The sequence below is a fragment of the Parasteatoda tepidariorum genome, chromosome 10, assembly GCF_043381705.1.
Source record: "Parasteatoda tepidariorum isolate YZ-2023 chromosome 10, CAS_Ptep_4.0, whole genome shotgun sequence".
NCBI classification, from domain to species: Eukaryota; Metazoa; Arthropoda; class Arachnida; order Araneae; family Theridiidae; genus Parasteatoda; species Parasteatoda tepidariorum.
Genome location: NC_092213.1, coordinates 18,115,973 through 18,130,848, shown reverse-complemented (window position 1 = coordinate 18,130,848; position 14,876 = coordinate 18,115,973). Strand labels below are relative to the sequence as shown.

The 14,876-nt window shown below is 31.7% G+C and overlaps 1 protein-coding gene across 1 annotated transcript in view; it reads right to left on the bottom strand.

The window, feature by feature from the left end:
* The window catches only part of LOC107443791 (very low-density lipoprotein receptor), a gene marked incomplete at its 5' end in the record, with an annotated part of 29,542 nt that extends 19,238 nt beyond the window's left edge, over nt 1-10,304 (bottom strand). Inside the window, 5 exon segments of the mRNA XM_043055760.2 lie at nt 2,427-2,552; nt 5,678-5,917; nt 7,366-7,479; nt 8,835-8,978; nt 10,188-10,304. Of these exon segments, the coding sequence (XP_042911694.2) occupies nt 2,427-2,552; nt 5,678-5,917; nt 7,366-7,479; nt 8,835-8,978; nt 10,188-10,304 (741 nt within the window).
* Nucleotides 10,305-14,876: the final 4,572 nt, after the last annotated feature.

Here is a 14,876-nt window from a genome sequence, read left to right as displayed (position 1 = left end):
TGTGCTATATATATATATATATATATATATATATATATATACAGGTACAGGGTGATTCTAAAAAGATGGGCAAAATTTTAGGAAGTGAAAGTGCACACCCAAGCAAACAATTTTTTATTAAAGAATGCATGGTCGAAAATAAAACGCAAAACCGCTAGAGGGCGTCAAAGTTTATGTTCTTATATGAGGCAAAAACACCCAAAGAACGATGAAGTTAAGTTATAAAAGCAAATTTAATGGCATGTGATAGCAATAAGTGTTCAAAATAGTGGCCGGCAGCGGCTATGCACGCAGTATAATGGCGAAGAAAACATAGGCGAACATTCTGAAACACACCAGGCATATCATGAACTTTCCCCGCAGCGACCGAAAGCTTGGCGACAAGTTCTTCTGCAGATTCAATGGGAGTCTCATACATAAGAGCCTTCAGCTGTCCCCACAAAAAGAAATCGAGACATGAAAGATATGGCAAGCGCGGTGGCCAAGCTGTAGGATCACCTCCCCGATCTATTGGTTTGGAAAGGTTACGTCCAGATAGTTTCGCACTTCTCTTACGTAGTGAGATGGTGCTGCATCATCAAATAACGTTTGCATCAAACAACTTTCCAAATGCGCCAGCACCTTTGCGTTCGAAATCTGGAAAATGTTGGCTCTCACAGGTGACTGTCAACAATCACATAGTCGCTTTGCTGAATGTCCGAAATATTTGCTGTATGCAATTTTATATTAATTTATTCGTTAATATTATTATATTTATTTGATATATTTATTCTATATTTTAATACGTACTGATGATAGATTAGAAGAAACATCAGTGTTTGGAGTATCGGGCAAATATATACCGGCAATGGCACTTGCCCTTAAAAAAACATCAGTGTAGGGTATACCGGGCAAATGTATACCGGGCAATGGCGCTTGACCTTAAAAAAACATCAGTGTAGGGTATACCGGGCAGTGGCACTTAACCTTAAAAAAACATCAGTGTAGGGTTAAAATATCGAATAAATGTAATTAGATCCACGAATAAATTCATATCAAATCGAATGTAATAAATATTTCGGACATTCACCAAAGCATAGCTGTGATTGTCGACATGCACCGGTGAGGGTCCGAATGTACAAGAATGTAATGAAATATTCGATCGTTCAACGACGTATTTGGTGTTTGTCGACATTCACCGGTGAAAGTCAACAACCACCGATTTTGGTCTTTCACCGTGACATATGCACTTGAATAATTTTTAACATTGACAAATCATTTATTTAATTGGCAAATGATAAATTTTTTCAAGGCGATCTCTTAGAAGTTTCCGAAAAATTGTTCTTTTGGATGGCAGATGAATGATTAGTTTATTTTTTGTATAATAAAAAAAATCTAAAAAAATTATTTTAAAATATATTTGAATTTAAAATATAACTCGAATTCATAACTAGCAAAGGAATTACCTATTAGAGGAATGTTTTTTTTATGAATACTCTTTTTATGATTTCTAAAGAAATGTTTTTTATTTTTTATTTATTTTAAAAACAAATCACAAAAATCTTTATTTTGAAAAAACTATTTCAGCGAATTGAATTGTTAAAATTGACAAGAAACTTGTATGATTATTTTATTAGAGATAATTTTTTTAAGGTTTCCAAAGATTATTTTTCGAATATTAAAAAATAAATAAATCGGAAAGTTTTTTTTAAAAAAAATATTTCAGTTTAATATTTTATATATATATCGAAAGCTATAAAAGTTTATCCTATGATGCAAAATTTTTGTAAATATATTTTTCATACTTTTCTTTCACTATACTGTATTAAATTTAGGTCAAAATATGTGAAAATATATTTTTTAGAGTTTGAATAATTTATGGTTATGAAATACAGCATGCAACACCAGTGTCTGTTTCTGCGGTAAAGGTAAAATCTCCCAAACACGGCTTACTTTTAAAAACAATTTTTTTTTTAAATTTTCACCTATTTGCAGCTATTTAGATCAAAGAGGAACAGTTAAGCAGTTATTAATCACTGAAATTTCTTTAATTTTCAAATTAATTTTTTAAACATGAATGAAAAAAAAAATTTCCAAGCTACCCTTTTTTCGGATTTTATAATTCAGTACATATATAATTCCGATAGTCAAACAGATTTTTTAGTAACTACTAGATTGCTTTTTACAATTAAAAAATACCAAAATAAATTTTTACTAGTCAGAAAAAAAACATACAAAAGGGACACCATTGCTCCATCTGCGTGGAAGTGTTAAAAATATAATAATTTTCTTAGGAGTGCTACTTTATTTATTTGACTCATCACGGCAATCTTATAGGCGCATATACAAATTTATAATAGATCCGCAAACCATCTTTCTTTGAAACTGCTGGTCACTGATTTGGCAACTATAAAGTTAAAAAAGTAATGCTGTCTTAATTTATTTACTAGTGCAATTTCGTTCATCTGACCCATCTGGACAATCTTGTCTTTGGTCACAAACAAGTACCTCATCGATACAAGTGCCATCTTGACATCGGAACTCTTTGTCAGTACAGGACATTGATTTGGAAGCTATAAAGTAAAAAAGAAGTATTAAAGTTTAATGAACGTATTCAAGAAAATGTTTTTTTTTTCTTTTTCATTGAGTTTTCTAGTGGTAACTACATCTGGTAGTGAGAAGTTATCTAATTGAACTAGACAAGTTCTCTATAATGATAAAAGATAAGAGCCACTGCAACTGCTTTGGGTGTTCAACTTTACACGTTACAATTTGTTTTGAGGTGAAAATATTATGGGGCTTACAAACTTTAATGCACGAAGATATACAGAAAAGAAGTACTGTACTATAGAATAAAAACTTTTATTCCATAGATTCTCCATTTTAGAAGTATTAATTGTTAAAATTGTAGTTAAAATAGCACGTGGGCTGCTTTGCAGTATACAGAAATGTAACTACAGATATGGAATTTCATGTTCTGAAAGAGGCATTTTAATTTGTGAATTATTTTTTTAAAATTTCAATTTGTTCGAAAAAAATCGCATTACGATGTTTTGCAAATTTCTGCTCATTCTTTTGTTTTAAACAATGGCCATCTATTTGTTCATCTCATAAGATTTTTATTTAATTGTAGCTAAATACTTGATTTTCGTACGTAGGAAAAAGTAAATAATTAATTAAACGATGTTAATTAATGCTAACAAAACCTTCAACGGACTAAAAAAAACTTTTTTTTTTAGTCTCAATTTAGTATTTATTTATTTTGTTGCCCTTACTTGTAGCTTAGCTTTATTAAATCAATTAAAGCAAGTAATTAGAAGTTCATCATATGAAAATAACAATAATCTATATATAAAGATAGTTCATAGTAGCCAAAATTTACCACAATCAAGTAATTTGTATTGTACTTATATATTTTGAGGAACATGAAACATATTATTATTATATAAGAAATAACTAACACATTTGTATATTTGGTAACTATAAAAAAAGCATCTTTTAACACAATATTATTAGCACTAATTAAGCATCACTGGTGTCAATAGCTGTTTAGCGTTTTTGAAGTTATACTACTTATGCGACTTCCAACAAGGTTGCGTTAAACGTTTAACGCTACATTTTTATTGGCCGGGAAATCACGTAGTAGGATCCAGTTTTCCCTCATTCATTTCCATATTGTTTTGGTTCTCACTAGCATAAAAATAATAAAAGTCATAAAAGTGTTGTTTTTCTATAAATATTTTTTTAGTTTGTTTTGATACACACATAATTTAATAGGGTAGTATCTTTTATTTTCAAATTTAGTGGATAACAATTGTAAAAAATGAGTGAAAACAATCCCACGGACAATGCGACGGATTTAAGGTTATGTCAAGGTACGTCTCTTGAGAATATCAATTGATTGTTAGGTCTTTCCTGAAATTACATTATGACGCATTCACATACATTATTAATACAAATACATTTTCCAGGGCGAGACGATGAGGCAACCACAAGCACTTCCACTGGTTCAAGAGGTCGACGAGGGAAAAATGCACAATATTACCGTGATTACAGAGCACGGAAGTGAGCGGAGCAGGAAAAAGAGTCGTTGAATAGAACTAGAGATCCTTCTACGACTGCTGATTCTTCTACAATTAACGTCGCAGGATGCGAAGTTTTACTTCCTCCGCGCGGAGGGACTCCACGCACAATTTTTTTTATAAGCTTCCTCGAAACGAATAAATGCTTTTCTTCATCAATTTTGATTTTCAGCACAATATTTATATTTTTGCTTCATTTTACCCTTGATTTCAAATTATTTAGCTTTATAGAAAAACCTTTCAATGCGTAACTCTAAACAAAATAAACTTGTGGCTTCATTCAACTTAAAAAAGTACTAATCTGATTGGATTACATCACATGGCATCTATGTTTATCACCGATCTTGAGCCGTGGCAGCTCAGGAGATTCAACGTTCGCCTTCCAATGAGGTGAACCGGGTTTGAATTCCGACAACAACAAGAGTTCCCTTTTCGGCTTGCACCGACCACAGTGAAGTAAGATATCCTCAGTGGCAGACTGACCATTGCCGTCAGGCTAACAGTTGGAGGATTTCGCGGTTTTTCTCTCCATATAACGCAAAGGCGGATTAGTTTCACCAAAATGTCCTCCACGAAAGTTCCCTTGTCTTCTGTATTGGGTTCGAAATTACAAGGCTACGGTCGGCTCTTCAACGATGGCTATAATATCATTGATATATAATAGCATTATACAGTAAATAAAAATAATTCTATACTAACGAACAATCAACAAATTTCTCTATCTCTTTAAAAATAGAGTTGTAGGCAAGCAAATATCAGGGATATTACCTGATTGAAAACTTTATTCACTTCAAAGATATACAAATAGGAAATAACAGTCGGGACGTTTCAAGCGCTTTAAAAACTGCCTCCCATTTACATGACTTGCCTGACGTGAAAATGATTTGAAATAAAAACGTAAAGTTGTCAACGAAAAATGGAAAAATAAAGGTGAGAAACAAAATCAGAAAAACCACAGTTGCCGGATTTAAATCAAATTAATCGAATTTTCATGTTTTTATTAAATTAAAAAAAATTGCTCTTTTTATTTTTTATCATCTTTGATTAGATGCCATTGCAGTTTTATGTAAGCAAACATAGCTTTCTATTTCTGTCTCTTGGGGTTATTGATTTATTCTGTCTTTTAAAGTCGGACTTAAAATTATATACAAAGATGTGACAAACCTATATCAAACATAATTCGTTTATTACGTTTCTAGGAATTGCATCAGTTGCTCAATATTATCCTAAATATAACTAAATAATTCCCCAGTGGGACTGATCGTTAAAGTACGCTTGCCAGTAGATCACCGAAGTCAAGTGTCACAACTGGCAGCGGTCAATGTGCGGATGAATGACCACTTTGATTAATCTGCGGAGGGTGTATGGTATCGGTTTTCGTTAAAATGTTCCACCGCAAAGTGCTCGACTTCACTAAGAGGGGAAGCCATTTCCTCAGCAGAGGATCAAAATTATGATAACATGTCTTCGGATCATCATGCAGCTCTAGTGTACGGAAATAATATATTACAATTAAATTAAAAACCAAATAGCTACTAAAAACAACATGAAAATGTAAAACTAATGTTATTTTCTTGCTTTTTGAAAGAAAAAGATTTTTGAATGACAGCACTTACAGCAGTTCTTTTCATCCGTGCCATCCCTACAGTCTGACGTGCCATCACAAGTCCAAAACTTAGGTATGCATTGACCATCCTCACATCTGAGATCCGTCTCGCCATTGCAAGTAGTTTTATCACAATCTTCCTCATCGCCTCCATCTGTGCAATCACTTTCACCATCACATTTCCAAATAAGAGATATACATTCTCCGCTTGAGCAACGCACTTGATTCTTATCACAAGCTTCAGGATGGACTATAACAGAAAAAAAGGTTGATTTATTTACTGGGATGGACTTATTATAGCTTGCTTATAGAGCGCCTCAAATTCGAAGGCCGATTTAATTGTATACAGGAAGTGACGTCAAGTGTGTGTGTCGAACTTGATTGACTTCTGAATATACGAATGTCATGATTTATCTACTATGACTTCCCTTGCAGGTATCCTACTAAGGCAGTAAGTCTTGAAATGTTGTGGCGTTTATGAATGACTATTTATAGCTGCCACGCTCTTCTATGTAGAATGTTCTTTTTAAATGAACAATGTATAACCTGTAATCGCACTAATACGATCTGAGTATTTTTTTCTTTTTGCAATAAATAAATATTTTTTAAAAATATTTGTTTGATATTTCATTATCCAATGGAATTCTGCCTTGAAAAAAACCTCTGTGTAGGGAATACCGGTTAGGTATTGTGATAATAGCTACTACTGTCCAGTCGGATATTTTAAAGATTAATAATTCTTTCGTGGTATTCCCTACACTGAAGGTTATTCTAAAGTTTCGGTCCATTGCCATTGCAATCCTCAATCGGACCAGTATTACTTTAACTGGTATTTTATTCAGGTAAGTGCCACTGCCCGATATTCTCAACACTGAGTTTTTTCTTAATCTATCCTAATCAGATATCGAATAAATATTAAAATATCTATGTCTAAACTAATATCAGACGTAACAAAATGTTTATGACATTCACAAAAGTGACTATGAGATTTCTGACATATGAAGGTGAAAGTCGATTTTGCAGATTTCGGTATTTGGTGGTAACACAGATGCCTAAAAGCGTCTATGGAAATTAAACAATTAGATCAAACACTTTTTGTGTCTTTTTCGATTGATAGAAAAAATTGCGATAGAAAAAATTCCTCACTTGTCTATATAGGAATGTAGTACCATTCAATCTGGAATATGGAAAATAGGCATTTTTCGTCATTCAGACTCGGTTAATGAAAATTTGTTATGTAAGTGCAAAAATAAATGGATATCATATTGAAATTAGTAAACCAAACAATAAGCAAAATCAGTCATTACATTGCAACTCCTTTTTTATGATTTATATTTTGCAGGCATGTGTTATCAATGGTTAATGCGTAAATTTCAGCATAATCCTTTTACTCTTGCCTCCTGGAGAAGCAATAGACGCGCCTATAGTTCATTTATTCTTGCCTCAATGGGAAGCATGATGCCTGCCTAATCCATTTATTCTTGCCTCAATAGGAGGCGTGAGATGTGTCAATTTCACTTATTCTTGCCTCAATGGGAGGGATGAAATGTCTATTCTATTTATTTTTGCCACTAATTACAGGTGTAATTCCGAGTATTGAACCGTAAAGATTTCCTGACTAATAAATATGACAATCCACTGTGTGAACTGTTTATTCTGAGACTGTTGGAATAAAAACTGTTATATTCTTATACTTACGGCATCCAATTTCGTCAGAATTGTCACCACAATCATCATTGTTATCACACTTCCATCTGTTAGGAACACATCGTCCATTTAAACACTGAAAGTCATCATCTAGGCAGGTAATCACTGGATCAAAATATACAACAATATATACAGTCAGGACAGGATTTAACGAACTTAAATTTATCGAACTCCGTGGTGTAACGATTGCATTTACTTTAAAATAAATAATCAAAGAACATCTGTTGATATAATTCACCGTTTGTAAGTGCTCCTCAGACTACAGATATAAGGTACTTATGAAACAGGATTTAAAGTAGGAAAATAGTAAAAGGAACAAAATAATTAAACTATGCCCCCCACTAACTTAACCATGAAGTTCTTATGATTTAAGTAACATCAGCAAAATCACTCAGTTTTCTGAAACCATTGTTAACGTGAATAAATCCCTTCGCGAATAGTAAACCTCCAAAAAGATGCATAATATAACACTGCTTTAACTATTTAACTGGCAAGCAGAAATTTTAGGCGTAAATATATTTAATAACATTTTTTAGTTTTAAATATGTTTACATTATTTATTTACATTTAACTATATTTTTTTTCTGTTTAAATGAGTAAAAAATAGATACTTTTATTTTTATTACAAACAAATTCGAATGATATCCCATTGTTACATGATACCCCATTGGTATTATTGTTGAATGATACCACATTGTATGTAAAATGATTTAAAATCTTAAAAATATCCTGTCAGTTTTTTAAATTTCAATTTAATAAAAAATGAATAAATCTTTGCAGAATATTTAACAAAACAACTGAAAAATGATATAATATTTTTAGTACTCCGTAGCCATGCTTTTTGAAACAATCACGCGACATGATCTAAAATAAGGTTATTGATGTACGCTGCTAGAATTTGATTACATTATAGTTGAAAACCTTGCATAAATAAATTTAATTTGAATATTACTTTTTTTTTCTTACACCACGTTATATCTATGCAAGTAAATGGATTTTGGAATGTAAATGGAATTGGTCACTATGAAATATCAAATTTGACGTGAGCAAACCATTAGAACCATTAGCTCTGATATTTGTTTTAGTCATTGTCTTGCTGCACTGTCAAATTTAGTACCATCATTTGGTCTGCATACTTCAGAAGATTGTTTTTTAAAATATACAAATATAAGAAGCAACCCATAATTCCTTTAATTTGAATCTAACAGCTGAAAAACTTCTTAAACTATAACTTTGCATCCACCCTGTTTGTGAGCAGCGAATTTATATTTAACTCTATTTCTCTTTCACAACGAATATACTTTCAGCCATCTTTTTGGAGTAGATTTCTCGAATAGATCATTATAAAGAAAGTTATTCCAGGTAATATAATTTTTTTGCCTGTTTCATTTATTGCAATAATTGTAAAGTTTCTTGAAACTGAACTATTCTAATTTATAGGGTTCGATCAAGAAACATACTCTTTTTTTTACAGCAGTTCTTCTCATCGGATCCATCTGGACAGTCATTACTTCCATCACAATTCCATGTTTTAGGTATGCAAGTACGATCTTCTGCGCACTGGAACTGACTTGAAAGACATATTGCTTGAGGCTTTTCACTGCCTAAGAAAACGAAGACGTTATAAAGATATAAATTAACATTTTGGAACAGCTTGAGATTCCCTAAATAACTCAAACAGAATTCCCTTGCGAAAAAAGGTAAAAATCAAGAAAAAAAATTGTTGAGAAAACTATAACATATTACTGGTTTATTAAATGAACGAGAATTACGCAGGTTCAATCTAAAGTATGGCGACAACACTGTAAAACATGAAATCGTGGGTGAGAGTTTGAATCTGGACTCGAAATGAGTGTTTACAAAATAGACACAGCTCAAATTACATACCTACGAAAATGGACACAGCTCAAAATGCATTATTATGAAAATGGACGGAGCTCAAAATGCGTGTTTACGAAAAAGGGCACGGCGCGAAATGTCTCTTTAAAATGTAAAACGGTCGAAAAGTGTGTGTACAAAAATGGGCTCATCTCAAAATACTCTTTTAAAATATAAATTAATAAGCCTAGCTTAACTATTCAACAACCCAAAAAGAAATACTTTTGAATACTTGAAGAAATACTTTTTTTTTCTCAAGTTAACACCAAATTGAGTATTTATATAATTTGAAGGGTGCAGTTAAATTTAAAACCCTTAACACTGGAAAAGGTTTATTTTAAGTTCCCGCCTAACGTTAAAAACTTCCATTTGCAGAAATAAAAAAATCCTTGTTGGTGCATTTTTTTAAATCGTCTGATGTACGCTAACAATCGATAACCAGTTTGAATGAGTTTGCGGTTGTCTCTAATGCTGCTATGCAGCAATTGAAATAAAAATTCACAATTAAAATATGTAGGCATGAGTTTAGTTGGTATGATAAAGATGCGTTTATTTTAATTTTGAAATCATTATCAATTATATTAAATAATTTTATTATTTGTAATTTCTATTCGCTTCTTCTCTGTTGAGCCTAGATCGAATTCTTCTTATCGAATTCTTCAGTGTAAACGAACATTCTTGGTGACATGGAGCTCCACATTGGTGTTAAGTAGTTACCACGCAGTATTAGGATGAAATTTTCTTAAAATATAATTAAGAACAGTTTGATGTCGAAATGTCACCTTTGAAAAAATTGTGAGACTAAGTGCTATAATGCCTTATTCCTTTAATTTTACGATATTTCATGGCATCATGGAAAATGAAATTTTGATTCAATTCCGAAGATTCTCCTGAATCACATATTTGATGCAATTTTTGATGCAAAATCAACTTACCACAGCTCTCTTCATCTTTAAAATTTCCACAGTCATTGTCTCCATCGCAAAGCCACAGTTCACTAACGCATTTACCATTACCACAGTCAATCCATGATTCAGGACAACCAGAAAAATCTAAAAGAATTTTTAAAAAAAATATTGTAATAATAATTGCGGCGTCATTAAAGGCATTAAGTATTTCCCAAATTTAAAACTTTTTTTATTTCATAAAATTCATTTATTATATTTAATGATACCTAACCTTTCGTAAATAAATAAAGCAGTTAATAAAATTTTTATTTAATTTCAATAAAAGGAAATCGTCGTCTCATTTATAAATCAGGACAATGCCTGAAATGCGTGTTTAAGAAAATGGACATCCATTGAAATATGTGATACGAAAATGGACACTGCTAAAAATGTACGTTCCTTAAAATAGACACAGTTTAAAATAAGTGTTCGCAAAAATGGACACAGTTCGATATGCATGCTCGCAAAAATGGACACAGCTCGAAATGCGTGTTCTCAAAAATGGACACAGCTCGAAATGCGTGTTCTCAAAAGTGGACACAGCTCCAAATGCGTGTTCGCAAAGATGGACACAGCTCCAATGCGTGCTCGCAAAAATACACACAGCTCGAAATGCGTGCTTACGAAAACTGGAACAGCTCAAAATGCGTATTTACGAAGATGGACACAGCTTGGATTGCGTGGTTACACAGAATGAAATTTTTTTTTTAAAGTTTTCTATTTAAATTTAACATTTAGACGGAGTATCACGAGCTTAAGCCCCATTCAAATGATAAATAATTTCATTACTTATTTAAATACTAAGCGCACTAATACTCACTACGGGGAAACGTCTTAGACTTTGTGATCGAGGTGGAAAGGTGTTTTTATAGAAAGCACTTTTTTGGCGAATTCTTCGTATTCGGAGTTATAAGCGATAAAGTGAGTTTTAAAACGATAAATTCTCAACTTCTTCTATTTTATGGGACTAAAACTATATTAAACTTTATGGCAATTTTTGATTATTAACGTCCTTTTAATAAAAATGTTTAATAAAAGTTATTCAAGCAAATGTACGATAGCGCATTACGAATTTATTTGGTTTCATTAGTTCGTTTTTAAAAAAAGAGCACAATACTCATAAAAGAAACTTGAGAAACGGAATAAAATTGCTATGTCAATTTTCGTGAAAGCACTTTTTGAGCTGTGTTCCTTTTCATAGGCATGCACTGACATCAGTGTTCATTTTTGTAAGCACATAAAGCATATAAACTTTGTTCAGTTTCGTGAACGAGAGTTTTTAGGCTATTTCCAGGTTTAAGAAACGAACATTTCCTAGAAGATAAAAAGACGCCAACACGGATCAATTTAAGTAGTCCAACACAACGAACATAAACTGCGCAGTTCGGAAGATGTCACTGTGCTCGGGCTTCTAAGCTGCGCACTGGAGGATAGTGCGAAAGATATCATTACATTTCGACTACTAAAGGAATCAAAGTTTTGTTTATGGTCTCTCTTCTAAGATGTGTTTGTTAAAAAAGGTAACTTATTTCTTTATCTACTTCAATAGAACAGGTAACAACAAAAGGGTTTCTTACCTTGTTCTTCTACCCGGGTCGGTACGTATCTAAATAAATCAAATCAGTGACCACAAACTCAATAAAAGTACTCCTACGAAATGGGTAAAATATGTATATTAACAGCACTAAACACTACAAAAAAAGCATGATCTCTCCAACGACAGTAACATAATCAAACTAACTAAAAAATTGTTGTTCTTAGAGAGTTCTAAATCTCGTGGCGCCATCTATTGGTTCGTTTTCTAGCAAAGGAAAATGGTATTTTGTTTTTAACAGTGTTGTTAAAACTCGCTGACGAAATGCAAATATGTTTATTCATTTCCTTTCGCAATAAATGCAAAAGATAACTTTTTATTCAGATGAATCACGTAAACGTATTATTATTTGAGGTTTATCAAAATCCATGATTGATCTACCTTTATTGTAAGCTGCTTTCATTTCAACATAAAAATGCTTCAGCTACAGGGCAGAATGAGATTGTTACCGTTATTTTGGTGTTTAATGCGTTAGCCGATTTGTTTAAATTTAAATTAATGTGGGGTTGGCCGAGCTTTTGGTTGTGTATTTTTTCGATAAGTCTCTTATAATCGATATTTTCTTCCTATTCGGTTTAAGAATGCACAGACTCCTGAGATTTAAATTGGCGAGAGGGGAACTTTTGAGGTACTGTTGGTATTTTAATCCAAAAGTTGAAAAATTTAAAAAATTGTTGAATTTTTTTTATTTGTTTAGAAATATGTATCTTTAAGATAATTCACAAAATTTCTATTTTTCAAAATAAAAAAATAGGTATTGACATTTACAAGGAATGTTTTTCTTATGAGGGTACAAACGACCCATTTTAGCCGTTTTAGGTATTTCTATGATTATTTATTTCATTAATCAACATAAACACATCGGATTTTGATACATTAGGGGAGAGTGGCGTCAATTATAAAATTTTTTACTTAACTATTTTTAACTAACAAGAAATCCAATATATTATTAGTATTAATTGACAGACGAGTAAAGTAGACTATCCTCTACTAGAAAAAAACAACAACCTTATTTTAATTGTTATTATATAAGTTATTAACAATTTTTGACAGTCGTGCACTTGTTACAATTGTCCCCACTTACGGGGTCAATTGTAAGAGTTCAGAAATTCAAGTAAAACATAGTTAATTATACATATTATCATAGTTGCGATATATTTTTTTATTCATCAAAATAGTAGTGATATTTTAGGAGTAAAAATAATAATGAGCAGAGACCTAAAGGGTTAAACTTCTAGGGGTTAAAAACTTAAATTTATGCTGTGAAACGTGACAAATAAAATAATGCACATACAACATAATATAGAATGATATAGGAAACTACTGGTGGTTCTTAAAGAGTTAAGTAATGGTTTGTAAACATAAGATTATTTATTTTCAGCTGTTACAATCGTCCCTTTGCTTATAGTTACAATCGTCCCCAAGACGACATTTCAGCTTCATTTCTTAAAAGCAATGCTAGTTAATTCACAAAACTAATTTTTTTTTACTGAAATGTTAATTAAGGTGTCCACTTACATATTCGGTTTATAATTTTTATTTGTTTAAACAAAATTACTTTCTCACAATATAATATTCTAATACATGTAGATTTATTAAATACACCTTGTGCGCCACCTAGGAACCAAATCTAGAACCCGGCACTAGAAATTTTTGCTCTGTTACAATCGTACCCTGCACAGTGGGCCAGCATCCAAGGTTTCGTGGCCAAAATTGGCATTTCGATAAAATTTGTTTCAAAATTTGGGGTTTTTTATTTAGGATTTTCATGTGCAGGTAAATTGAATTCATAGTTAAAATTTTGAAATACGCTAAAAATACCAACAAAAAAAAATGGCGGCTGAAATATGGCGAGCAAAAAAATATATATATAGTAAGTTTAAATAATTAAATATAGCAATGAAAATATAATAATTTTCGTAATTTTATAATAAAAATGAAAATCAAATTATATTTCTGAAGTAATATTACAAAATAACGCGAATTAATTACAAAATAACGCGAAAACAAGAAAAAAACCCATAATTTTTGCTTTTTTGGGTATATTTAGTCTACCCTTGCAATATGGGCAAAATGGGGCAGGTTTTTTCGAAAGAAGAAACATCAAAGAAGACAACAGAAAAAGTTGAGTTAATTACTTCGTGGAACTTTTTGGAGATAAGTTTCGAAAGTTATTCAAACATTGTAAAATGTCAAATGATAAGATATAAACTATAAGTCTGTCAAGAATATTAACTAATCCAACAAATTGAAAAATTGCACTATAATTTCAGACTAGTTACTCTGATAAAAATGTAACAGAAAGGTGAAATTCATATATATATATTTCTGAAATATAAATTTAAAAGTTACATTACAAAAAAAAATGTGAAATATTTTTCTCTCCATAGTACTCTCGTTGGTCCAAAAAGTAAATTACAGTGAATTCGCGATAACTCGAATCTGATAGGACTGACGAAAAACTTCGACATATCGGAAGTTCGACTTATCGTTAGTTTCGGTTTTGGACTTTCAAAATATTGTTGGATTATTTAATTAATGCTTATTAATCATTTTTTTGACAAGCCATTTACGATAAGACTGTTTGAAGCACTTTATGATACCCTGGTCTATCGGCTGCAACTTTGCTGTTGTGTTAGGCGGGAGAAACTGCAAGTTTACTGCTTTCAAATTAGGTTGATCACTATGTGCTGTGCATTTATCCATGAAGAGTATCACTTTGATTTTTTTAGCGAATAATTTCCGATCCAATTTTCTTACATAGTTTTCAAATAAAACTGATGTCATCCAAAACTTTTTGTTAGACCTGTAATCCAAAGGATACGTTTTTATATTCTTGAAACATCGGGGATTTCGCTTTTTTCTGATAACAAGTAAGGGCAATTTCTCTGTCCCAGACGCATTTCCTCCAACTAGGACAGTCAAACATTCCTTGCTCATTTTACCACCTGAGCAGTTTTATCCTTAAACATCATAGTCTTATTTGGAAGACATTTAAAAAATAAACCCATTTCATCAATATTGAAAACATCATTTTAACTGTATCCTTGAAGTAAATTTGGTAACGTTTCATTTAACCACTG